The sequence below is a fragment of the Chelonia mydas genome, chromosome 2, assembly GCF_015237465.2.
Source record: "Chelonia mydas isolate rCheMyd1 chromosome 2, rCheMyd1.pri.v2, whole genome shotgun sequence".
NCBI classification, from domain to species: Eukaryota; Metazoa; Chordata; order Testudines; family Cheloniidae; genus Chelonia; species Chelonia mydas.
In genome coordinates this window covers 39,018,155-39,044,184 of record NC_057850.1, presented here as the reverse complement: position 1 = coordinate 39,044,184, position 26,030 = coordinate 39,018,155, and the positions used below count along the sequence as shown (strand labels likewise).

At 41.2% G+C, this 26,030-nt stretch overlaps 1 protein-coding gene across 21 annotated transcripts in view; it reads left to right on the top strand.

The window, feature by feature from the left end:
• VPS13B (vacuolar protein sorting 13 homolog B) overlaps positions 1 to 26,030 on the top strand; it is a 914,031-nt gene that overhangs the window by 235,318 nt on the left and 652,683 nt on the right. For all 21 annotated transcript variants that reach the window (XM_037892217.2, XM_037892214.2, XM_027818377.3 and 18 more), the window contains exon 17: positions 3,680 to 3,864. In XM_037892217.2, coding sequence (XP_037748145.1) covers positions 3,680 to 3,864 — 185 coding nt within the window. The remainder of the gene's footprint in view (positions 1 to 3,679; positions 3,865 to 26,030) is intronic.

The window sequence follows — 26,030 nt, the reverse complement described above, 5'->3', positions numbered from 1 at the left end:
AATCACTAGCAGCTAACATGGATTTACAAAGAACAAATCATGCCAAACCAGCTTGATTTCCTTCTTTGACGGGGTAACGGATTTTGGTGGATAGGGGGAATGTGGTGGACATAATATACTTGGACTTCAGCACTTTTGAAAACTGTCCCACATGACATTCTGATAGGTAAGCAGGAGAATTGTGGGCTTGGTGGAACTACCATTGAGTGGATACATAATTGGTTAAACAACTGCAGACAAAGAGTAACTATTAATGGAATGATGTCGGATTGGAGGGAGGTCTCAAGTGCGGTTCCACAGGGATCTTGTTCTGGATCCGGTGTTGTTTAACATCTTTATTAATGACCTGGATATAGGTACAGAGAACATACTGATCAAGTTTCCAGATGACACAAAGCTAGTGGGAGTTGTCAATACTTTGCAGGATAAAGCTAAAATTCAGAGGAATCTTGATAAATTGGAGAACTGAGCTGTAGATAAAAAAATGAAATTGAACAAAGGCAAATGTAAGGTGCTACATTTAAGAAAGAAAAACCAAATGCACAGAGTGAGGGAAAACTGGCTTGGCGGCAGCAGCAGCACTACTGAAGAGGATCTGGGATGTGGTAGATCACAACCTCAACATGAGTCAGCAATGTGATGCTGTTATAAAAATAAATAAAAAAATGAAGCAAATGCAATTTTAGATTGCATTAACAGAGGCATACCATGCAAGTCACAAGAGGTGATAGTACTGCTCTACTCAGCGCAGGTTAGGCCTCAGCTCGAGTACTGGGTCCAGTTTTGGTCACCATATACAGAAAGGATGAAGAGAAACTGAAAAGGATCCAGAAGTGAGTGACAAAGGTGATCAAAGGGATGGAATAAAAGCCGTATGAGCAAAGGCTGAAGGAATTGGGTATGTTTAGTTTGGAAAAGAGAAGATTAAGGGGGGATACAGTAGCGGTCTTCAGATACTTGAAAGGCTGCCATAAAAAAGATGGAGAAAAGTTATTCTCTCTTGTCACAGAGGGCAAGACATGGGACAGTGGGTTCAAACTACAGCATAGCAGATTTAGATTAAATCTCAGGAAAAACTTCCTAACAGTAAGAACAGTAGGACAATGGAACAGACTGCCTCGAAATGTTGTTGAAGCTTCTTCACTGGAGGTTTTCAAAAGGAGGCTGGATAGCCATGTTTCTTGTATGGTTTAGACCCAACAAATCCTGCATCTTGGCAGGGGATTAGACTAGATGATCCTTGCGTTCACTTGTAACCCTATGGTTCTGTGACAACTTGTATGAGTAACCTTAAATATAAAAATGAAAGTGTCTATGGATCAGGGCGCTGAATTGTAAACTGTTTGGGGCAGGGACCATGTCTTTGTGTATAAGCAGCTTCTTTTACAATCTTGCTCCAATCTTGATTGAGACCTCTGCGCACCACCACAATATAAGCAGATAATAAAAGGGATGGGGAAGGGCATGGGTTAACATGCTATCATGGAGATACACAGATATAGGCACACTCACTTGGTCATACAAAATGTGTATTTACATACAATTAAAAAAATCTTGTTAGTTAACTTGCTGGTAGGCAACACAGGAAAATGAGTTTTTTGTCAGAATATGAATTAGGAGTGGGTAATGCCTTTGTGTGCAGCGATTGGGAGTATATACCATGCATAGGGAACAGTATGCGGGGGGGGGGGCAGAGAAAAGGGATCTGGAGATAGAAGTTGGAGAAGGAAAGAAAGGGGGCATCAAAGCTGGTATCCCTGTCAGAGTAAGAGCTGGGATATGCAGAATTATTGAGATCAAGGAAGTGTGTTTGGTAAGTGTAGTGTCGGACCTTGAAAGTGAAGATAAATGTAATTTGATGTGTGGGGCACTGGGAAGCCAGTCAAAGAATTCCAAATGGATGATACCATATCTAAATGAAGGGTATGGAAAATAATTTTGGTGGCATTGATAGGATTTTGTAAAGATTGCTGGGGACTGATGTAGATGTCAGGAAGAACAATTGCTGTGATTAAGGCAGATGATTAGGGTAAGGACAAGAAAGTGTCAGATTTCAGATATATTTTGGAGCAAGAAACTGCAGGATGAAACTGTCAGTATGTTTGTGGTTTTTAGTGAATATGATACATTTATTTGTTTATAACATATAGATATTACCTGGAGCTTAACGAAAAATGTAACCCCTGACTACTGATGTAACGTGCTACTTGCCTGCATTGTGTTCGGTGGGCTACAAATGTATTTTTATGTCATTCCCAGAAGTGCTGCTGTTGCAAGCAGATGTGCCTGGGAATAAATTAAGATAATGCAGTGAAAGGGATCAAATCTGAGTAAGAGTTTGAAAACCGATAGTGGCTAAACAGAGTGCATATTCAGTGAGTTCTAAGTATGAGGTGTGAGGAAAAACTCATTTCTGTTACTTTTATTTGCCGAGATACTGTCAGCATGGCGTTTTTTAATTATTTTCCTCTGCTAGTGAACATAACAGATTTTTCATTTAGTGACTCGCTACATTTTTTTAAAACATTTTCAAATGATTCAATTTATAAACACTTTCCTCCATTTTTGTAATGTTAAACAGCTAAATTGCCAAATCTATAACTAATGTGTAAATTTTTTAAAAAAAATATTGTGTATATTAATATTTTGTATTTATATGTACATAATTTATATCCCTTTTACTACCTTTAGATGTAGTTAAGATCAGAAAAATGACTGTCGGGTTTTATGAGGCTAAATCCATAAATATTTGGCAAATGTTCAGATACTCTAGTAGTGGGTCACAAATATATAGATAGAAAATAGAACAGCTAGATCTAGTGGGTTGGTTAGGGGAAAGGTTCAGAAGTAGGGCAAGATAGGGGTAGCTGGAAAAGCAGTACTGATAGAAAGAGGATGGACAGTGAACAAGGATCAACAATGGAAGTGGGGAGAACTTAGGGGAAGATCTGTAGTAGCAGTTTGGGGCATCTGAGGTTGGAAGATGGTAACAGTAGCAGCTGTGGGAGAAGGAAAAGGTGAAGGCAGCATTAGTTGGAGCACAGCGGGAGCATGTGCCTTGATTCATATTTTATATTAAAAATCTCTCCAGAATATTTGAATTATGGAGCAATAATATCATTGAGGAGTTCTGGGGATTAGATTAACTATTTGAGCTTTGCTCTTGTGGTTTGTCATCACCAGCACTCGCCAATGGGCTATAACCCTATAATTAATTTTCCTGTTGTTTGTTCTGTATTTTATGCACACAATGTGGTTGCTGTATATGTGCCCGATGCTTTGATTTACAAGAGTGAAAACACCAAGTACTATTCTGGTGGGAACGCATCAGTATGACAAGTTTGTTTGTTTTTTTGTTTTGTTTTTAATTTAAACATTTTAAAATTTTGAGATAATCAGGATGAAGGCAGGAAAAGTCAGTTATTCTTTCTAATAGTGTATGACATATTTGTTTTTTTAGGCAGATAACGAGAAAAGAAATTTCTTTCGATATCTAATCATATTTGTAATCTAGTGATTTTTTTGTAAATTATGAAATACCACCAATAAAGTGCAATTCAAGCCTTAAAAGCTAGCTGCTTGCAGCCTCAGCTCTCATGATTACAGTTTTTTGGTATATTTGCCAGCGCTATGCACTAAATTAATCACTTTCTATTTTGTTTTTCAATTTTTAAAACAGGACCAAGCGATCTCATGTTCCCCTAACAGAGTGCATATTTGAACTTCCAAATCTGACAGTTCAAGCAACTAGAGCCCAGACCCTTCTGCTACGAACTATTTATCAGAGCTGGTCTCATCATGTTGGAAATGTCAGTTCTGCAGTGGTAAATGAAGTTTTGCTGAATGAAGTCTTCCAAACTTTAGGTAAAGACATAATATTTCTGAGAAGTATGGTAGATTAAGATCTCTACGGTAATATAGAGCACTGCTAGTAGCAAATGAATGCCCATACAACTACTTTTAAATCCAGGTTTAGCATACTGTAGTTAAATGACAGAATGTTTTTGTGTGCATATGGTATTTATAGCAGGAAGTAAGCTAAGCCACCAAGCTTCTCTCCCTGGCACCAGTTTCTGGATGCATTTAATATTGCCATACAGGATAATTTTTCCATACTTCCTTCATCATTTGAGACATTCAGCCTTTCTGCCTTATACTGTGTAATGTAGTAACTTAAGATCATTCAGAAGTGAAATTGTTGAATGAAATGCAAAGCAGTAGGTTTAAGGGCTTTATTCATCAAGGACATTTTGTAGAATGCAGATGTCAATTTGTTCAAAAGGGCCGCAAGTGTTCCTCATCTAAGCCAGTTTCATCAATAACTGTTTCCTTGACTATTCTGAACTAGCTACAATGATGCAAATCCAAGAGGTGGAAGAAATAAAAGAGCTGGCTACATGGATTCATAATGCAAAACATGGAGGGTTTTCAGAAAAAAAGTTGTTTATGCAAATTAAGGACTGATTCTGCAGTACTCTTGAGCACATGCTTATTATCCATCTTTACAAAGCTATATACATGCTTCAAAATAAGCATGTACTTAAGTGTTTGGCTGAATCCGGGCCTCGTTTAGTCCATAGACAATTCAGGTTACCTTATTCAAGTTTACTTAAATCCAAGTACTCAGTGACCGTGGCAAAATTATGAGTAATGGTTTTACTAAGGATGAACACTTTCTTCAATGCATTGGTTCAAACTCTCTGAAAAAGCCTGGCTTCTTTTTCCATCTATTTTTCCCCATGAACAAATGTATTTATTTTGGCCAGAGAAGGGAAAAAAACAGTTTTATTTCCTCTTTTTCCCTAGTACAGCATACAAGGTCAGTGATTTATGTACAATTGTATGTTGACTCCATGGTGGGTATCTTTTTCAAAACTTGTGTGTCATCCAAGATTATATGCTGGCAGCTGAGGATTTAGAGCAGTGTCTAGAAGGGCACCAGCAGAGAGAGCATGGACGTGAGCTCCATCTCTAAAAGCAACTGCCTGGTGAGGCAGTTGTCTTAGTCTGTGCTACAAAACAGTGCTGCTGATGTCCATTTCTTTGAAAAAGGTATAAAGCAATACAAGTAGTCCATTATGACACTTGCAAAAAATCCAAAACTCTAGCATGGTTAAATGGCAAAGTTCGAAAGGTTCTTCAAGCCAAACAGATATAGGTTTCAGAAAATGGCAATCCAAACCAAGAGAAAATAGAATAAACTATAGTAGGTAAAATGTAAGGTGGGAATTCAGAGGCCTAAGGAATTTGAAGAGGATAAATAGCCAAAGGGGTAAAAACAAAATAAGAAGAAATTACTTAAGTATATTGGAAGCCTGTGAAATTCAAAGGATCCAGTCTTTTCCCAGGGAGTAAGGAGAGCAATTTGAGAATAGGGACAGAGGAGTTAAATGATTTATTTGCATCTGTCTTCACCGCAGAGAATATTTTAGGGGAAATCCAAGTTGTGATTTTGCCCCAATCTGAAAAAAATTCAAGGTTATTTTTTTCTTGGAGGAAATTAAAAAAAAAAATGTATGAAATGAAACACAAAAGATTGTGGATTTATTTTGTAAGCATATTTATTCAAAAAACATAAAAATGCACGCATGGTACCCACAGTGGAAGAAATTGCAATTCTGGTAGTAAAACAACAGAACACAGTAGTTGAGTGCCCCAGTCCACTAACTAATTAGGTCTATCACTCTTCTGAATTTCCCCTTCAATACTGATACCCTTTGACCCGTTTATTTGCTTTTTGAGCACCTAGCTGATAAGAACAGATTTAAAAATTTTATTAAAACTAATGTTAAAAAAATATAATACATAGGTTGAGAAAAGAGAGTGTCTGCATTCTGGGTATAATGCTTAGATTATCCACAAATACAAAGTTTGTTTTTAAAAGTCGTACAATACATAGAGTACATAATCAGCAATAATCCAAATTTAGGTGAATAGATTTAACAATATAGTTTAGATATTAGAATCCAAATACTCTGGTACATCACTCATGAAAAGTTGTACAGAGATTTGGTTGTGGAAAGCAAAATATAACGAGTAGAGATTGTGCCTCAGTAATTGAGAATTAGGTAGGTTGTCCATTTAGAAAATACAGTCCATGAGGAAAGTATTTCAGTTACTTTCCTGACTGTGCTTCTCATTGGCACTCCAGCTCATCCCTCCTGGTATTGCCAATGTCCGGTGATGTGTTCTATGTAGATGTCCCCTGACCACGTGATGGCATCTGATACCATGAGTTGCCACATCAGCCGAGCATAGCGTTGACCGATTCCGCATTCTCTCAGCATTGGCTCATTACTGTGGTCCCATGCGCCCAAGGCTCCGACGATCAGTGCGTGTGTCTGAACCTGGTAGCCCTTAGCTCTCAAAGTTTCAGCCAGAGGGGTGTATTTCTCTACCTTTCAAGCTCGGGAATCGTGGAAGGCCGGGGTCCTGTTCTCAAAGGGCACTGTGACGTCCACCATGATGATCTTCTTCTGGTCCTCGTTGGTGATGACGATGTCCAGTTGCAGTTAGCTGTCGGTTCCGGGGATGGCAGAGTTTACGACATCCCGCTACCCGTGGGGAAGGTTGGCTCTGGCCAGGCGATCTTGGATGGTGTTGTGTTGCAACTGCCAAGCTCTCGAATGGGGCTTGCAGCTACACAGGACGTGACATTGGCATAGCCACATCTCCTGCATCACTTGTTCTGATTCCCGTGGCAGACGGCTCCATTCAGCGGGATGCAGTTGAGTTGGGCCCTGTGGATGAACCTCCAGTCGGCAAACCAGGTGAAGCTGCCCCTGGGGAAGAAGTGGTTGCTGGTGTCCCACTTGCACGTCACTTTGAAGACCTGGTCCTGGTCTGGCTTCTGCTTCAGGTTTTCCATGTATTGGCAGTGGATGGCATCCTTTAGGGTCCTCTCCAGCTTGGTTCTGGCTCTTGGAGTGATGATGGTGCACTCCGTGTTCTTCACCTGTGGCACCAGGACTCCCAGCTCCTGTTCCTCACACCACATCCAGTGGCAGCTGATACACTTCTCTAGTCGTCGCGTAGCATTGCGGGCACAAGTCCAGAGCAAAACAAAGTCTCCCCCCTCTCTTCCAAATTCACCTTCCAGCAAGCTGCTCAGGTAGGTGGTTGGAGGGGGTCCTGATGATTCGCTTCTTGATGGCATCCTGCAGGGCACTCTCCGCGATGTTCCTCACCATGGCGTCCGGGCACGTCAGAAGGCACGAGTGATCACAGCAACGTTGCACAGATCACCTATTCGAGGGACATTGGCTCGGCCTTGTCTGTGCGACATGTACACCAGTTCATTGCTGGCCCTCTGGGGAAGAAACATCCATTTCTTCACCAGATGTCTGATGGTGTTGTCTGCCTTGTTAAGAGGTACCTTCACCATGGCAGATCCCCTCAGGACGAATGAGATACAGGGGATTAGGAAGGTGTTCAAGGCGTTGATCTTCTGCCACGGTGCCAGTAGGGAGGAGTTGATCCTGGCCACATCTTGTAGGATCTCCACGATGGTATCCTCAGGTGTCTGCTGGAACCAGAAACCGATTGGCGTGCCGAGATGTTGGTACGCTTGTCCATCCTCGAGGAAGATCATGGGTTCGCCCTGGATCTGGGATGACATTGTCTGGGCCAAATCCCTTCTACTGCCATCGATATGCAGGGATGCACACTTCCTGGCAATGAAGCAGAGTCCCATCCTGCTGGCAGCCTGGCTGGCGATGTCAAGCATTTGCTGGAGACTCTCGGGGTTGTCTGAGATCAGAACCATATCGCCTGCGTAAGCCAGGATATTCACTCTGTTGTCATATAGATGGAAACTGAATAGACCACTGGAGATGGCCCAAAAGAACAGCTCTATGGCTAAGTTGAAAACGATGGGGCTCACAGGACAGCCTTGCTTCATGCTGCTATGGATAGGAATTTTGGGCATCTCTCCTTCCATGGAGCGGATGGTGGTGGTGCAGCCTTCATACAGTTTCCGGACCAGTTGGAGAAAGTTTTCAGACATCCTGAACTCTCACAGTATGTTGAAAATGTTCTGGTGGGGCATCGATCCAAAAGCATTGGCCAGGTCGAGCCATGCTATGGCACATTTCCTCCATGCCCTCCTGGCCATGTGGATGGCAATCTGAAGGACAAAGTTGTGTTCATAGCAGCCTTTGCATGACATGAAGCCTTTCTGGATGGATCTGATGGCTCCTCCGACCAGTCTGTGATCCTAGCCGCAAGGCAGCTGGCGTACAGTTTGTACATGGTGGAACAGAGAGATGTGTCTCCGAGTGTTGGGGTTGTCTTGCTTCCCTTTCTTGTAGACGAGCACCATCATAGATTTCTTCCAGGAACTGAGAGTACGGCGGAACTGTTTGCATTTGTTGAAAATGGCAGTTAGTAGCAGGCAACCAGGGTCTCGTTTTTTCAGAAAGTTGTAGTGAATGCCATCTTTTCCTGGGGCTGTTTTTTTTGGTCTTCGTAAGTCTGGCCTCTACTTCCCATGATGTAAAGTCTTGTTCCAGGTCCTCTGCATAGTCAACCCGGGGTAAAGGATGAAGGCACTCTGGACGCTGCGCATCGTTCTAAGTTACATGGTCAAACACCCCCTTGAGGTACAATATATTTACTATTTTTCATAAATTGAGAACAAGGGGGACATGTAATGAAATTGGAACGGCAATAAATTTAAAACTGATAAAAGGAATTAGAAATAAGGTGTCTCAACCTCATGCTCTTTTCTTTAGATTAGTGCTGCCTCATGTTTTTTCCAAAATATTTTCTGTTACAATATGTAAGCATTAGTAGTAGTATACTAAATACACATTTTAGTTAACATACTATCCCAACAACGTGGCAGGCATATTTTATAATTCATGACTTTTCAATGGGATAGGAAATTTGGGTCTGAAATGTTCATGTTCTCTGCATATGTACAGTGAGTATTGGTCATTACAGTAAATTCAGACAAGAAAATGTTATTTATTATCACTCTCGATTATAAACATGCAAATAGTGAAACATTGCAAAGCAGTAATTTCTTTAAAGAACTGTAATATTATTAATCCTTTGGAGTTATTGTTACATATTTTTTCTGTTAGTGTGTACCTAAACCACTTAGTTTTCTAAGCTTATCAGCCTGCCAAGAAAACACATACACAGGCACATATGGCTTTACTTTGCTCTGGAAAACTGGAACTTGCTACCACTTTTTCCTTGTCCTATTCAGGTAGTTCATTATTTTGTTGACAGTCCAGGTCCATTAATCTGGCATATTTGGGAAAATTGCTTGCAGACCTTAAATTTCTCTGAAGGCGATCAAATAGGCATTGGAATCCCTCATGTAAATGATGTCTTAAAGTTAAAATAAAATCTACTTTCCAGAAAGTAACTGTAAAACTATTTTATGCAAGATTTCATGTGGGATACTTAATGGTTGAATAATAAATTTTACCTCATAAAAATGAAATTCAATAATACAGTAGCTTTCTCAGCGCAGTAGCATCTGGTTGAATCTCATGAGAGCCAATATTTTCCAACTCATTAGGATCATGTCGTTCTGTATGTCGTCAACATTGACTTAGCCAAGCTACCTTTACTTACATAACCGCCAAACTATTAAATAGGTCTCTTGTGGAGTGAAGTCAAATATTCCTCTTATTTTGCTTTTGCCTGGGAAGAAGAGAAGAAAATGTGCATACTGTAACATTTAAACATCTGGTCTAAACCACATCAGGGTAGCGCTGAGGAAAGTAACAGGATTCAGTATTCTTCCCAGGTGTACATATAAAAAGAATTTTGGAGTTGCTGCATAGTTCTTTAACCACTTAGGAAAAAGATTGAAATATAGTGATTTGCTGTTCTAATGCCCCTGTTTTAAAACTACTTTCCCCCTCTTTACATTTCTAAGTTCAGTTGTAATGCAGGTTGTTGAGCTGTAATCATTTCCTTGCAACGTACTGGCTTTGAATCTCTGTTTGTTCCACATAATGTGGCCAAGGTTGGCATTCATTTTGAGGACTGTGAGTTAGACTTTCTGTGTAAAATCAAAGTGCAAGAGTGCATTCTCTTGAGTAATTGCTTGGGAGTGGCAGAGCACAGCTGTATGAAACTTGCACAGTATAAACATTTTGCTGTCTTTCATGGATGATTGTACCCACATGTGTTCTGATGCATTATGTAGGTTTCTGCATACAATGCATAAATAGTACCGTTTTTTATATACAGTTCACTTCTGTGCAAGTAGTACATTTGAAATTAGGTGGAAACTGATCATCTGCAGATAGTTTGGAAATACAGCTCAGGATCAAATTATGGTTAATTCAGATATGTTAATTGGTTGGCATATATATGATCATATCACCTTTAATTGTTATGATGAAGACTTATATTCAAGAATATTTTTAAAACATGAAGATGTGGGTGCACTGCAGAGATAACATTGATCTCAGCATGAGTGTGACAGTGTGTTATTCTTAAAATCACCATTGGTGTCTAGATTATGGAGAAGCTTCTAGTCTCTTAGAGAAGTCTTCCTACTACAGCAGGGTTCTGGAGTGACCCAGCACTGATGACAAATTAACAAAATTAAAAAAAAAAGAAAAGAAAAGAAAAAAAGGAACTAACATGAAGTGTGTGTATAGAGCACAGTGGTTAAACAATTTTAATTAACAGTTTCAGACTTTTCTTATTAATTTTGTTGAAATTCATGTTGCTCAGTCAAAATATGTACATTAAAGACTTTTATAGTTTTAAGTTTTGTTAACCTAAATAAAAATTCAAAGACAAAATTAAAGAATGTTACAAACAATAAAATAAACAGTAAGGAAATGTACAATTAAGGCATTCAAACAACCTTAACTCCACCCTGTAAACTTGACAGGGGAAAAAAGAAAAACAAACATCTCTTAAAATAATTTTTAATCTACTTTGGGACTACAAATGAAATGGTCACATTTGCTGAAAATTCAAAAATGGGGGCTCAGTAATACAATGAAAAGGAATAAATAAAAAGTCAGTAACATGGTGTCATGGGAGGCACTCATCTCCTGAGTGACTCCTATCGCTGAGTGTGGTGTTGCAATCTTTTTTTTCTGCTCCTGATGCCTGCTGCAGGTTGCCAGCCTCAGTAGGCAAGTCTTCAGTTGCTCAACCCTCTGGCCAAGTTACACCATCAATATGGATTAACTCTTCCAGGATAGCAAAAGTCCAACAGAACTATCTGCCCTCACCAAGGTTTTCAGCCCAATGCCTGGGCCCTTTTTAATCCAACCCTTTGCTTGGGGCTTAGGCCATTTTCCCAATGGCCGATGGGTGAACCCAGGCCTGCCCACTATTCCGGGTCCCAATCCAGGGACCCTATGAACAGCAGCCACGTACTGCTTTCTTTGACTGGTTGCTGCTGTTTTCCCCGAGCTTCTTCCCACCTCGTCCCTTTCCTTTCACCATTTACTTAAGGTTACAGTTCTCAAGCCTCTCTCCCAGGCCCAGTAAAGGCAGCCCGTTAAGCTCCTTTGGCCACAACAGACCCCCCTTCCTTTCCATCTAGTCCCAGCCAGGAACTGCACGGCTCAGATCCAGCAAGTTTTTTTAAATCTGAGCCTGCTGGGCTCTGATTGGCTGCTTCTATGCCACCTCTCTAAGCAGGCCTGGAAGACCCACCTTTACTGCTCCTTTCCTGGGATGGGCTGAGGTAGGATTACAGGGCCTCCAGCAAGTGGCCACAAAGGCCTGGTACACCCTGTCACACATGGAAAAGGAAAGGAATGATTAGCTTTTGGCCTAAAAGATGAGCATGACTGTATTAATACTGTTGCCTTTAACTTGAATAGAGTTATATAGATGTAGAAGGCACAGTTTAGCCTTGAGTGTGTGTGTTTTTAGGATAACATAAACTCCTTTGTGTACAGTGGTGGGCTACCAAGAATAACAACAAGCCAAAGACAGGGCTTACTCTAAGAATTTGTTTCAGAGTAGTAGCCGTGTTAGTCTGTATCTGCAAAAAGAACAGGAGTACTTGTGGCACCTTAGAGACTAACAAGTTTATTTGAACATAAGCTTTCATGGGCTACAACCCACTTCATCAGATGCATAGAATGGAACATGTAGTAAGAAGATATATATATATATATATATATATATATACAGAGAACATGAAAAGGTGGAAGTTGCCATACCAACTCTAAGAGGCTAATTAATTAAGATGAGCTATTATCAGCAGGAGAAAAAAAAACTTTTGTAGTGATAATCAAAATGGCTCATTTCAGACAGTTGACAAGACGGTGTGAGAATACTTAACATGGGGAGATAGATTCAATTTGTGTAATGACCCAGCCTCTCCCATTCTCTATTCAAGGCCAGGTTAATGGTATCTAGTTTGCAAATTAATTCTAGTTCAGCAGTTTCTTGTTGGAGTCCGTTCTTGAAGCTTTTCTGTTGCAAAATTGCAACCTTTAAGTCTGTTACTGAGTGACCAGAGAGGTTGAAGTGTTCTCCTACTGGTTTTTGAAAGTTATGATTCCTGATGTCAGAATAAAAAAAATAGTGTTAGCATGGCTGAGGCAGTGTTGGTTTTCTGAGTTTCTTGCGTTGTTGATTCAGCCTTCCATATCCCTTCCTCTCCATCCTGACCTGCTCTCAAAGTTGCACTTTGTATCCCACACTCAGCTCCCTGCATCTCACAGTGCAGCTTCTCCATGGTTGAATGAGGAGGAAGAGCAATGTTTGGTGGCTGTTTGACAAGTCCTATTCAGGAGTAGAAAGCCCTCTGCCAGGATGGCCTACTCAGCAAAGTGGAAGTGTTTTTCAATGTGGTCATTGGCCTGTTGAATTCAAGTATCCAAGACCTCTTGGAGCGTTTGCTGCATCCTCAGTAGTTGGGCCTTATGTTTAGCTAATTGAGGATGCATCTAGTGGCGATATCACCTTTTCATCGACCCATTCATGGAAGATCAGTGTTTTCCAGTGCCATGGTGGTGAGATTCTTAAAAAGAATCCTTCATCTCCATCCACCAGTGTGGGAACTGGTTCCCTTGTGGGACATTAATATGGTCTTGTCAGATCTGGTGGGACCTGTGTTTGAGCCTCTGGCATCCTGTGCCTTTCCTCTCTTATGTCAAAAAACCTGCATTCCTTGTGATGATCACGTCTGTGAGAAGAGTGTGGAGTTGCAGGCTTTGATTGCAGTGTCTCCTTACATTCAATTCTCCAAAGACAGTGATGTTGCGGCTGCACCTGAAATTTGTGTCTAAAGTGGTCTTGTGGCATACTTGTTTGTATTTGTTCCTGAACTGCCCTCATTTCTGGAGGAGCAGTGTCTTCATGCATTAGATGTCAGACAGTGTCTGGTCTTTTACCTGGAGAGAACTAAACCCTTTTGGGCTTCGCCTCACCTGTTTGTGTTGTGTTTGTGCAGACCATATGAAGGCACAGTAGTCTAATCACAGACTATCTCTACGAGGATAATCCTACATCAAGATTGCATACGAAACAGCTTTGACTATCCCTGTATGTGTGCGAGCTCATTCTATGAGAGTGCAAGCTACAATAGCGTTCTTAAGTGACATCTCAATTCTGAATATTTGCAGGGCTGCCACATAGTCATTGATACATACTTTTACGAACAATTACGCCATTACTGCAGCATCCAGAGCAGACGCAGACTTTGGGAAGGTGGTCCTGAAGTCCTTGTTAAATAGATTCTGAGCCTCGGCTCGCCTCCTGTGAATAGTGCTTGTGAGTCACCTAAATGGAATACACAGTTGCATCTACTCAAAGACGAAGGAATGGTTACTTTCTGTAACAGTGGTTCTTTGAGATGTGATGTAGGCTTGTATTCCATGACCGACCCTCTGTTCCCTGTACATTGGAGTCTAGTCTCTCGGCATTTGGTGTGAAGGAACTGATGGGGGTCAGGGTGGCATCAGGGGAGGGGCTCTGACTACAAGACGCGACCGCTGCCTCTCTACAAGCAAAATTCTCTGGCTGTGGTATGCTGGGTGTTCACACACCTAAATGGAATACATGACTGAGTCACATCTTGAAGAACAACAATTACAGTAAGTAACCATTTCTTCGGTGGTGTGAATGAAACGTGAACTAGAAAACACAACACATTTAGAACAAAAACCAGAGACGTTTCCTTGAGACTTGTACTAAGGATATGTTTGTTACATTAGTTACCTGTAATCCTTTCTAACTATCATAATCATAACTACGTGGGCTGGTTTAAGATTAAGTGCATTTATAATGTTACACATATTTATGCAGTAGGAACATATTTTCTGTTTAAGTGTAATATTTGGGCTTGATTTGAATTTCATGATTTTATGAAACATATGTCTGTTTGATCAAAGTAAAAGTTGCAGGATGCTGAAATCATGTGAATAGATTCAAAGTACTGCACTGTTGTTTAAAACTTCTATTATGACAGTACCTGGCACATTAACTGATGAATATATATCAGAACTAATGTTATATAATGAACTCTTGAATGAACAAAAAAGGAAAAGTACTTTGATTAGATTTTTTTCCCTCTTTGCTTGGAAACTTAAAATTAACTACAATGTTACGTACTTTATTAGCAGTCACCAGTCTGAAGTGCTGTGTGTTTTATAACACCATTACTGTGAGAAATTTGTGAAAGATGCATATATAGCAATTAATTTAAACTAAAAAGATTAATTATTATTTGCAATGTATTTTTCCATTGTAAGGAAAATTGCACGGTATTTTTGTATTTCACTGATGCTAGAGCAAAAGATGTTTTCGTAGAGTAGATATTTTGTGGTGAGCTTCTTATATGCAGACTATTTGAGGAATGATTATATTTGATCTGTGCTAGCAATGCAGGAATATAATTTCTTCCTTTTAATTTATTTCAGGTTTAGTCAATTTCATGATGATGATAAATTGTAATGACCATGTTTATATAAATAGATATATTATATATTTTTTATATATTTATTTTAATATATTTTGAGGCAACGATAAAGAAAAAAAATCAAGTTGTTTTATGTTGAAATAGAGCAACACATCATAATTTTATTTTTAAAGTAGTGCCCACTATGTCCTAGGATTTTTCCAAAATCTGAAGAAAGACTGTCAGATAAAATAATTTAATTACCAGAAGTTGGTGTGACACCCTGGCACCCCAGTATTCATCACTGTCATGTTATTAGGATATGTTTTGTACAAAGTATGCCTTGTGAGGTATCATTCTAAAAGTCTTGATCTGCTAGACATTAATATCTTGTTGGATTATATGTGCTATCAGAGTTTGTGAAGTTAGGAAGTTTGGCTGTGTATGTGTTAGTGAAACATGTTGTGAGATTGAAAACACCCACAAGCAGCCTTTCAGGTACAACAGTAAAAAGGCCAAATAGTGTTAATGGTTTGTTGAGGAAATGCACACAAAAACAAGAATTGTCCCAGGAACTGTGTACAATAGAAACCTCTCATAGATAGCACTACACAGTGGGAACTGTTTGACCCAGGTCACAGCGAAAGAGCTTTCCAGCAAGTGGGAAGAAGATATAAAAGGGGGACAATGACATCATGATGGGACCTCATTCTCCCTACAACAACGTATCTGGAAACACCTGAGGGGCAAGGACTGAACTCTGGGAAGTGCTGATCCCAGGGTAGAGGGATTTTTAGCGTATTTTTAGTGTATGAAAACTTGGGAAAGCCAGGGCAGCTTGTGCCTTAAGAATCTGCTAGCCTGTATATCACTCAGGGTGAGCATTTGCTAATTCATATCCTACCTATTTAGTTTATTAAGCTCAGTTTGTGGTTTTGTTTATTTACTATTTATTGCTTTGATCTCTTAGCTATCACTTATAATCACTTACAATCTATCCTTTAGTAGCTAATAAACTTGTTTTTGTTTTGTCTAAAACCAGTATAGAACTCATACTTGGGGCAGAAAGCTGTTGCATATCTTCCTCCACATGGAGGGTGGGGGCAAATTTTATGAGCTTATGCTGTACAGTTCCCTGTGCAGTGCAAGACTGTATAATTTGGGGTTTACACTCCAGAGGGGGTGCGTGCCTTAGCAACTGGGAGGTGCCTTAGCTGAGCCTTCCCATGCGGAACTGATGTCAGCATCTGTGTGTGAAGCTGCAGTGGGGTGTGTCCCTATCTGTGTGAATTCTGGTGAAAGAGCAAGCTTGGAGAACTTGACAACTTATCACAGCACCACTATGTGAAAGGGAGCCCAGGCTGGTGAGTCAGGAAGGCTCAGTGGTACCTCAGTTCCAAGTGGCACCCCAGGAGGAACCCATTACAGTTGGGTTTTCAATAAATATTAACAATAATGAGTAAGTAGCATACTTTATTTTTCAAGGCCACCATGCCGGTGGGGGCGAGGTTGAGCTTTCATTCTGAACCACAGAATAATTTGTTCTGTGATGTCCCAGGATAGAAGGGAGTTCTGATTTCTGGAGAGTATTTTTCTAAAACCTAATGTTTGATTGAAAATAGTTTTATGATGATAGTTTTGTGTTTTCATAAAGATTTGTGTGTTTGTGTGTAATACATATATTTAGAAACATAACAGTAAAAATATGGAAAAAATCTGTACAGCAATCAATATCAGCAAGCAACAATAGGTAGAAACTTTAAAAGGAAACATTTAAAATTTCAGTTTGGTCAAATGTGTAATGTTATATGGGGAGAAAGTTACTAAGTGGGGAAAAGAGATTATCATTCTACTGGAGTATAGGTTACTGCTATTCAATTAAGAGTTTTTCTGTCTGTGTGAAATAAAATCTGAGGAGGAGAAAGAATAAGAGAGAAATCAAAGGTTTGTTGCTTTTCCCAGACATCTCTTTGGCTTGACAAATATGCACGCCCCTTTTGTACTTCTGCTCCGAAGTGCAGGGGCATCACAACAGAGAATATTCTGGGAAAGATGTACGGTAACTCCTCACTTAAAGTTGTAATTATGTTCCTGAAAAATGCGACTCTAAGCGAAATGATGTTGAGTGAATCCAATTTCCCCATAAGAATTAATATAAATAGCGGGGGTTAGGTTCCAGGGAAATTTGTTTTGCCAGACAAAAGACTACACACACACATTATCAAGGTTCCTTCCCCACTCTCAACTCTAGGGTACAGATGTGGGGACCTACATGAAAGACCCCCTAAGCTTATTCTTACCAGCTTAGGTTAAAAACTTCCTCAAGGTACAAACTTTGCCTTGTCCATGACCCTATGCTGCCACCACCAAACGTGTTAAACAAAGAGCAGGGAAAGAGCTCACTTGGAGATGTCTTCCCCCAAAATATCCCCCCAAGCCCTACACCCCCTTTCCTGGGGAAGGCTTGATAAAAATCCTCACCAATTTGTACAGGTGAACACAGACCCAAACCCTTGGATCTTAAGAACAATGAAAAATCAATCAGGTTTTTAAAAGAAGAATTTTAATTAAAGAAAAGGTAAAAGAATCACCTCTGTAAAATCAGGATGGTAAATACCTTACAGGGTAATCCGATTCAAAACATAGAGAATCCCTCTAGGCAAAACCTTAAGTTACAAAAAGACACAAAAACAGGAATATACATTCCATTCAGCACAGCCTATTTTACCAGCCATTAAACAAAAGGAAATCTAACACGTTTCTAGCTAGATTACTTACTAACTTTTTACAGGAGTTCTGAGCTACATTCCTGATCTGTTCCCGGCAAAAGCATCACCCAGACAGACCCTTTGTCCCCACCCCCCAGCTCCAGCTTTGAAAGTATCTTGTCTCCTCATTGGTCATTTTGGTCAGGTGCCAGTGAGGTTAGCTTAGCTTCTTAACTCTTTGCAGGTGAAAGGGTTTTTCCTCTGGCCAGGAGGGATTTAAAGGTGGTTACCTTTCCCTTTATATTTATGACACACACACACACAGTATAAGTTTTAAACAAATAATTTAATACTGTACACAGCGATGATGATTGTGAAGCTTGGTTGAGGTGGTGGAGTCAGAGGGTGGGATATTTCCCAGGGAATGCCTTACTGCTAAATGATGAACTAGCAATTGGCGGAGCCCTCAAGGGTTAACTCATTGTTAATGTAGCCTCACACTCTACAAGGCAGCACAAATGGAGGGAGGGGAGACAGCATGGCAGACAGAGACAGGGATGTGCATTTTCCCTTTAAGTACGCTGACACCACGCTTAAGTACACTACCTTGTTAAGTTAATCAGCAAGCTGAGACCGCAGCAGCCGCTGCCAGGAAGCTCCCTCCATCCTGAGCCCTGTCGTGGTGTCCCCCCGCTCTATGGAGATGGGGTAAGCGGAGGGCAGGAGCAGGGGGGAGGGGGACACCCTGACATTACCCCTCCGCCCCCTCCAAGCAGGAGGCTCTGGAGAGCAGCTCCAAGGCAGAGGGCAGGAGCAGCATATGGCAGTGGGGGGAGGGACAGCTGAACTGCTGGCAATTGATAGCCTGCTTGGTGGCTGCTGCACAGGGAACTTAGGGGAGCGGGGAGCTGATGGGGGGCTGCCGGCCTACCCTGGTTCCAGGGCTGCAATGGGCTGCTCTTCCTGCAAGCAGTGGACAAAGCAGGCGGCTGCCAAACGACGTTATAAGGGAGCATTGCACAACTTTAAACGAACATGTTCCCTAATTCATCAGAAATGTAACAACGTTAACTGGGACGAATTTAAGTGAGGAGTTACTGTACCCAGAAATCTCTCCGCTTTGATGTGTTGCTGTAACGCTTTTCAAACAAATGAGAAAGGTTGAACACCCTCTGTGGGTGGTGTTGTGTGGTATAATATCAAATAAGAATTGCAAGCAATGTCAGTGGGTTCCAAGTAGAAAGACCACGAGTAGTCAACACCTGAGCTTTGTCTGACCAAAAAGATGATCTCTACATCTGCCCAGCATCCTTTAACAACTTGATGTGGAACTGGCATAGTACTGACTCAGAGGGAGGATGTCATCAACACTATTTCCTGAAACAACTTTGGAAGCCTCCTAAATAAGTACTGTCCCTAGCCTGAACTTACTTAGCTTCTCTCTTTTGAGACTATATCATGAGGGCTGCAGATCATATCAAAAGTGTCTTACACTTTTTCTTTCCTTTTTTCTCTCTCTGGCTTGGTGTTTTTCCTTTGTTTTGGGGGCAGCATGAGACACAAATCCAATCCTTAACTCTCCTCTTTGTTATGGTGACTGTGCTTCCTGTTCCCTGCTGCATCTAATCCTTAACCTTCCTTTTTTACTTCTGGCTGCTGCACCTGATCCCAGGGACATCCTACTACCTTGCCTTCTCTTTTCTTGGGCATCCTCATCTCTGATGTTTCCTTTCTCCACTTGTTGGCTGCCCTCTCTGTTCTAGTTTTCTTTAGTTAGTTAGTAACAGTGAGTTATTTACAGAGTTGGCTTTGATCTTCTCTTGAGTGAATCATATTCTATTGACGTTAACTCATCACATGCTGTTGAATAGTTAAAGTAAAAACCATCTGGCAAGTGCCACATATTTAACATATAATGTTAAATGCTCTTGAAAATTAGGGTTAAATGAATATACTTTTAAGTAACTACAGATTTGGTCTTTCAAAAGATTCCCCATCCAAGAAGTGGTCTATAAAAACCCAAGCTCTCTCTAAGATGGAAAAACAGCAGTGGAACAGCCGGAGAAAGAATCCCTCTTGTTCTTATTCCTTGGAGGTATTTTGAAGCGGGAGGTTCTGAATTCCTCCTCTTCTCCCTGAACTAATAGCTTTTTAGGGCTACTTGTCTTATTTTTAAAACCAATTCCTGGGTATTTCCCACTGTTACTGGTAGATTTGCTATAGCTCTCCTCACTCATCCATACCCAATATATTGTGTTCTCTTTTCTCTTGGGAGATAGGAGGCCTAGAATTTTAAAGGCAATCCATCCTCTCTGCTGCAGGGCTAGTAACATTTGTTCCTCTTCGATGAATGGTTTTTTAGTTTCTACTTGACTTATTTAAGAAATGGTCCATGGGGAAGTGAGTCAACCCATCCTGTTCATGAAATGGTTAAAAAAAAGTCCATAAAGACTTTCATATTTGGAGTCAGCATGGTTAACTATTGTTATAGAGACCCACTTGATCTGATTGTATCAATTGCTTTCTAGCACTGCCGTTACTTCCAGTTCAGTCACAGGAACTGGTTCTCCAGTCCTGTACTTTTCACTTTGGTCTTTCATTCCTCAGAGCCAATGCCTAGTTTATAGCACCTGTAGGAGCCCACCTCAGGAAGAAGGGATAGAGGGTGATAGTAATTCCCTGTCTCAGTTACTGACTCATTGGGGACAGTGTTCTGATTCTTAAACATAAAAGCTCTCTGACCTCCACCTGGAATCTTAATCACCTGGGGATCCAGCCTATCTGTCTGTAAAGGCTGATAAAATAACGTTACCAGTCTGGGGGTTCTATTCTCTACAGCCCTGCCCCTTTTATGAGCTGCTTTTTTTCCTTGTATCCTGTACTGAGGTTTTCCCTTGTGCTTCTTCTAGCTTTCAACCCTGCAACAGTTCTTTTTATGCACCTAAGCCAAATGGGAGCAGAACTTGGACAAAATAAGCATCACTCAGTAACCCTTCTGCCAAGCAGAGCCAGCAGCAACCAGGGCTGGGTTCAATATCTAGGGGTTCCTTTCCATTGATACAACACAGAACTGGCTCAAGCCCCCACCCAGTAACCTGGGAAAATTACACACCCTGGGTGCCTCTGAGAATCATTATTTCCCCACTTGCAAGCACAGAGTCGAATGTAGAAAAGAAAAGTTTAATAAAAGGAAAGAAGTAACTCATTGTTAATTTGGGAAAACACAGCAAACAGGATTTATAAACATAAACCATGAGCAAAGTAAGTTGGGCAGTGTCCTTTTCCCCTCAGGTTCTTAAATCCGGCAACCCAAAAATCCCTTTAACGTGCCCATCCCTTCTCTGCACCCCAGTCACAGTTGCTGTCCTTGGTTAGTGCAGACCCAGAGTTCAGAGGTGCATCTGCAGAGTTCACCTCTCACCCTGAATGGAGGTCAGGAGGCACCTTACTTGCTCCATGGGCCCTCTCCGCCGGCCGCCCCGCCAGCCGCTTGCTGCGCCTCTCCGCCGGCCGCCCCGCCAGCCACTTGCTGCGCCTCTCCGCCGGCCGCTCTGCCAGCCGCTTGCTGCGCCTCTCCGCCGGCTGCCCCACCAGCTGCTCATTCTGCTCGCTGCCTGACCAGCTGCTCATTTGCCAGCCAACTGTCAATCACCTTCTGCTGCCACCTGTCTCTCTGCTGTGACCTCTGCACATCAGTCTCTTAATGATTTTCAGCTCTTTGCAGGCTGGTTAAAAACACTGCCTCATCTCAAGCGATTTCAGCTCTCAGTGATTGTCGGCTCTGGGTAGAGCACAGTCCCACCACAACTGATTTTTACCTCCGACTGAGCATTTAAAATAACAAAGAAGCTCCCAATGAAGCCCATTTACCTCTTTCTTTAAACAGTGGGGAGGAACAGATTAAACCAGTCCAGGGAGGACCCTTGGTGAGGGTGTGCAGCTTCCTAGTTGAGACACCTGTTCCCTCCCCTTACTTTCACAGGGCTCTGGCATTCGAGCCCCTGGCTTAATGAGGTCCTTTCAGCTGAAGGTGACCCCCCTCATTTGGGACAGGTTAAGCACAGTCCTGCTTCCTTGTATTCCTACAATAATTACAACATTTTGGTAACAACATTTCACTACCCCTGCATTCAGTACTAAAGTGATTTGTACCCAATACCAGCCAAAATTGATTACTTTGTCACCGTTCTATGTGCAGAATATCTAAGCAAAGCAGGAGCAAACTGTATTTACAAAGTCTCTCCCCCTCTCAGCTAGCGGTTAGGGAAGCATTCATTCAGACCCTACTTACAACTCTTAAGATAAAATTCTCCTGTGAGCAGGCTTCAGATCTCTTACCTTTTGGGGGGGAGGGGAGGCTCTTTCAGATTTTTGTCGGGCTTTTCTAACAGTTGAGCCTTTTCCTGTTTTTCTTTTTTGGGTAGAGTAAGGTGAATGTGTAGGGCATGGAAAGATGGTTCAGGGGAAATACAGCTCTGAGTGAGTTGTATAGAATTGTTTTACAGTTAAGAATCATAAGGGCCATGTTTGTTTTCTGGGGACTCCTCAAATTCATCAGTTGTAGCTTGTAAATTAACAAGAGGGGAAATGAGAGTCCTTAGTTTTTGTCAGTCAGCCTTGTCATTCTATTGGAAGGTGAAAAATGTCATTGTTCTAAGACCTTTAAACTAGTTTAGATGTTTAACTTATTTCTTTTAACATTGTATGAAAATAAAAATTGCCATAGTGACTCAGACCACTGGTTCATCTAGATGTGTATTCTCTTTCTGACGGTGGCCAGTATCTAATGATTCGGAGGAATGTTCAAGAAATCCAACAGTGCACAATTATAGTTATGACACTGTCCTTTTTCTGGTTTCTCTGAGTACACCCCCACATGTGTTAGACTTCTTGCCTTTACCCATCAGGAGATTAAAATCTCACAATTTTCCCATTCTTATACTGGGATCTGGGTACAACTTCCCATCTGTGTCAAAGACTAACCATCATACAAACCTGACGGGTTCAGTCATCTGCTTGATCCTCTCTTTGGAGTCCTGTGACCAGTGATACAGCAACCAACAACCTTCTTAAAACAAGTATGTTTATTAGCAAATGGAACAAAGCATTAGAGAACATTATTTCAAAACAATTAACAGCCTACACGCACACACTTTCACTTCAAGCTAAGTTAGGTGGGCTTCCTTCTAGAGTTTCAGAAAAAGAACAGATCTTTCTTACACTCTGTTAGGAAGTCAAGGATCTCCTGGGCCAGGCTTTGTCTCCGTGTGTCTATCCATCTGTTCCCATTTTTCTCAGGGCAACAGCCTTTTCTGAAAGATGCTATGTATGCCTGAGCGGAATTTCAGTATTACTCAGTGGTCTTTGTTACAGGGCCTGGGTGTGAAGTCTTCTTTCTACCTTAGGCTGTTTTTTCCCAATTGACCAGCTTGGCCATTTAGGAAAATGCCTCCATGATGGCTGTTCATTGTTTGGCAGTTAGATTCATTCAGTCTTGCTGGCTTGCAGTCGCTGTGTGTTCCCCTCTGACATTCCAACATGCCATCTCAAGAAATGCAATACATAAACCACATTTTGGGGGTACAAGTAAGTGTTCCTTACTAAGCACCCTTACATTTTTCACAACCAGTAGATAGAGGAAATTATAAGTTTTTCTAACACTAGTTATGTTCATTATATCACTTTCCTTTCCTTTTCTGAAATGTTTCTGTACTGAAATTTGCACTTTCCTTGATAAATTACTTTAAGCCTAAATTAGGGTATGTCTATATACTACCCGCCGGATCAGTGGGCAGTGATCGATCCAGTGAGGGTCGATTTATCGCGTCTAGTCTAGACGTGATAAATCGGCCGACAGCGCTCTCCCATTGACTCCGGTACTCCACTGGGCGAGAGGCACAGGCGGAGTAGACGGGGGAGTGGCAGCAGTCGACTTACCGCAGTGAAGACACCGTGGTGAGTAGATCTAAGTACATGGACTTCAGCTACGTTATTCACGTAGCTGAAGTTGCGTAACTTAGATCAATTTCCGCCCTCCCTCCCCCAGTGTAGACCAGGCCTTAGACTCTTTGTCTCACCAATTACATTCCAACAAGTTGTTTCATGCTTCCCAGTTTTAAAGCGTATTCTTTTGTTGTAGGTGCTTAGCAGTGAGCATCTGCCAGTTGCTGTTGTAAGGCTTTATATTCACTATTGAGAATACATTTATGGCCTGTTGCTTCCTGAATTTGAGTCTGTTCCAAATTCATTGCATATTGTTCGCAATAAAGGTCTGCAACTGTGGTATATTTAGAACACTGTAGTGTGAAGTGTAAAAATCCCATTCTGTGTATTATCTAACTTGTAAAATGTAAACTAAGGAGTTTAGTCATTGAACTAGGGCTTTTCTTTTCTTTTAAGATGTCTCTCTCAGTAGACTCATTCTCAAGTTCTTGAACCTTATTTAATGTAAAATTTAAAATAATGCTTTGTGACATTTACTCAACAGTGATTTCAACTCTATCTGGGCATTTATAGGAATGTCTAGGATCCAGTACATTTCAGTCTTTTAAAAGACTGAATTTAGTTTTGAGCATAGGATCTGGACTTTAACTTTCTCTTGCAGCCCCAGAACTTATAAAGGTTTAGTTTGTTCTCAAAAAATACTTCTTCTAAAAAGAAGTCTATTTTTCTTGATTTGACAGTGGGCAAGCTTATCTTCTCTGTCTATTCCTGTTAATTTATAGTTTTAAAAAACCTATTGTTAAGTCTCTGTAAAACTTCAGTTTTCTCAGGTCTAATTGATAAACCATCCACTTTGTCTTCTACACACTTAAAGACATTAAAGTAATTAAAGCTATCCCAGTGGAAGTGCTTCTCTACAGTGTTGTTTACCCTGTAAGAAATGATGGTCTAGGTTCAGGTTGCTTTGTGGCTCCTTTTGTCAGTATAGCTGGCACAAAACTGCTCCAAAATAGCTGCATAAGCCCCCAGGGGAGTATTCACAAACCAAGGAGCCCTCCATGGGAGCCACAGAGCCACCTGTGCACTTCTTCCCAGTGCAGTGTGGGGGCTGGAGGGGAAGTGGCGTGTGTCCCCTGCATTGCTGCAATGGCCTGTAAAGTGCATTTTGCATCACTGACCTTGCCTGCACCAGGGGACCAATCTGACTGCTGGCAGCTTGTGAATGGGGGAAGAAGCCAGCTGGGTCTCCTCTGTCCATGTGCCAGCTCTAATAATTACCACCAGTAACTGTCTGAAAATGTAGAGCAATTGGCACCTATGGTTGTTAGTTTCTTTGGGTCAAAACCTATTTCACACAGTACCAGGAGGGTCTAATCCCACTGGAATAAACAAAAAATATCAACTAAGGGGCAATGAGCCAACATAAACTGGTGTTAAGATCGATGCTACCACTGAACAGCTTCAAAGAGGTGCTGCCCCACAATCTTGTTGCTGTTTCATGGTCTGCACATTCTTTCAAGATGTTCCTTCTTGCCCCTCCCCTTCCTTTTCACCCCCAACAAAGATTAAAACACTTCTACCCCGATATAACGTGGTCCTCGGAAGCCAAAAAATCTTACCGTGTTATAGGTGAAACCGCATTATATCGAACTTGCTTTGGCCTCGAGCATTTCCGTTAATAGTCACTTCCCGCCCTCTGACTGACGCCTCAGAACCCCCGACCCATCCAACCCCCCCAGCTTCTTGTCACCTGACTGCTCTCTTTAGAGACCTCCCATTCCTAACCACCCCTCCCAAGACCCCACTCCATATCTAACCTCCCCTGCTCCTTGTCCCCTGACCGCCCCCTCCAGAGACCCCTTCGCCCCCAATCACCCCCAGGACCCATTCTGTATATTTCTTGCAAATGGGAGATAGTTCCTCCCAGGTGTTCACAAAATGCATCTTAGGTTATTTCTTGATATAATTTACTTTGCCACTGGTTTCTTTAGTTAACTCTGAAGTCCTTCTATTGGATTTAGATTAGGTAGCCGTGATCACCAAGTTGCTAAGTGCTTGATCTTTCCTTCAGAAAGCTTTTTATAAAGCCTGTTTTGAGGTGTGAAGCTACTTTTCCAGTGGGATAATTTGTATGCTACTATCTCTTCATACATTGCACTATCCCAAATGTTTCCAATAAAGCACAGCTTGCCAACGTATTTAGAAGAGAGGTGGTGTTCACAAAGGCAGTGCCTCCGCCATGCTTGACAGTAGGAACCAACCATTTTTCTATATTAAATTCATTTTTATTCATTTAGATAGTTTATTTATAAAATTTGAACCTCTGAATACATTTCAGTGCACGCTTAAAAATCTAATAAAAACATTAAATTTTATCTTGATAACAATAAAAGGACCATCCCCAAAAGAGAAAAATCCCATAACAACCTTCATTGCTATTACCCTTATCCTTCCCTATTCCATCCTCTCCCAACTCTTTTGTCACCTTCACTTGTTGTACAACATGTAAATTTAGATTGCAAACTCTTTGGGAA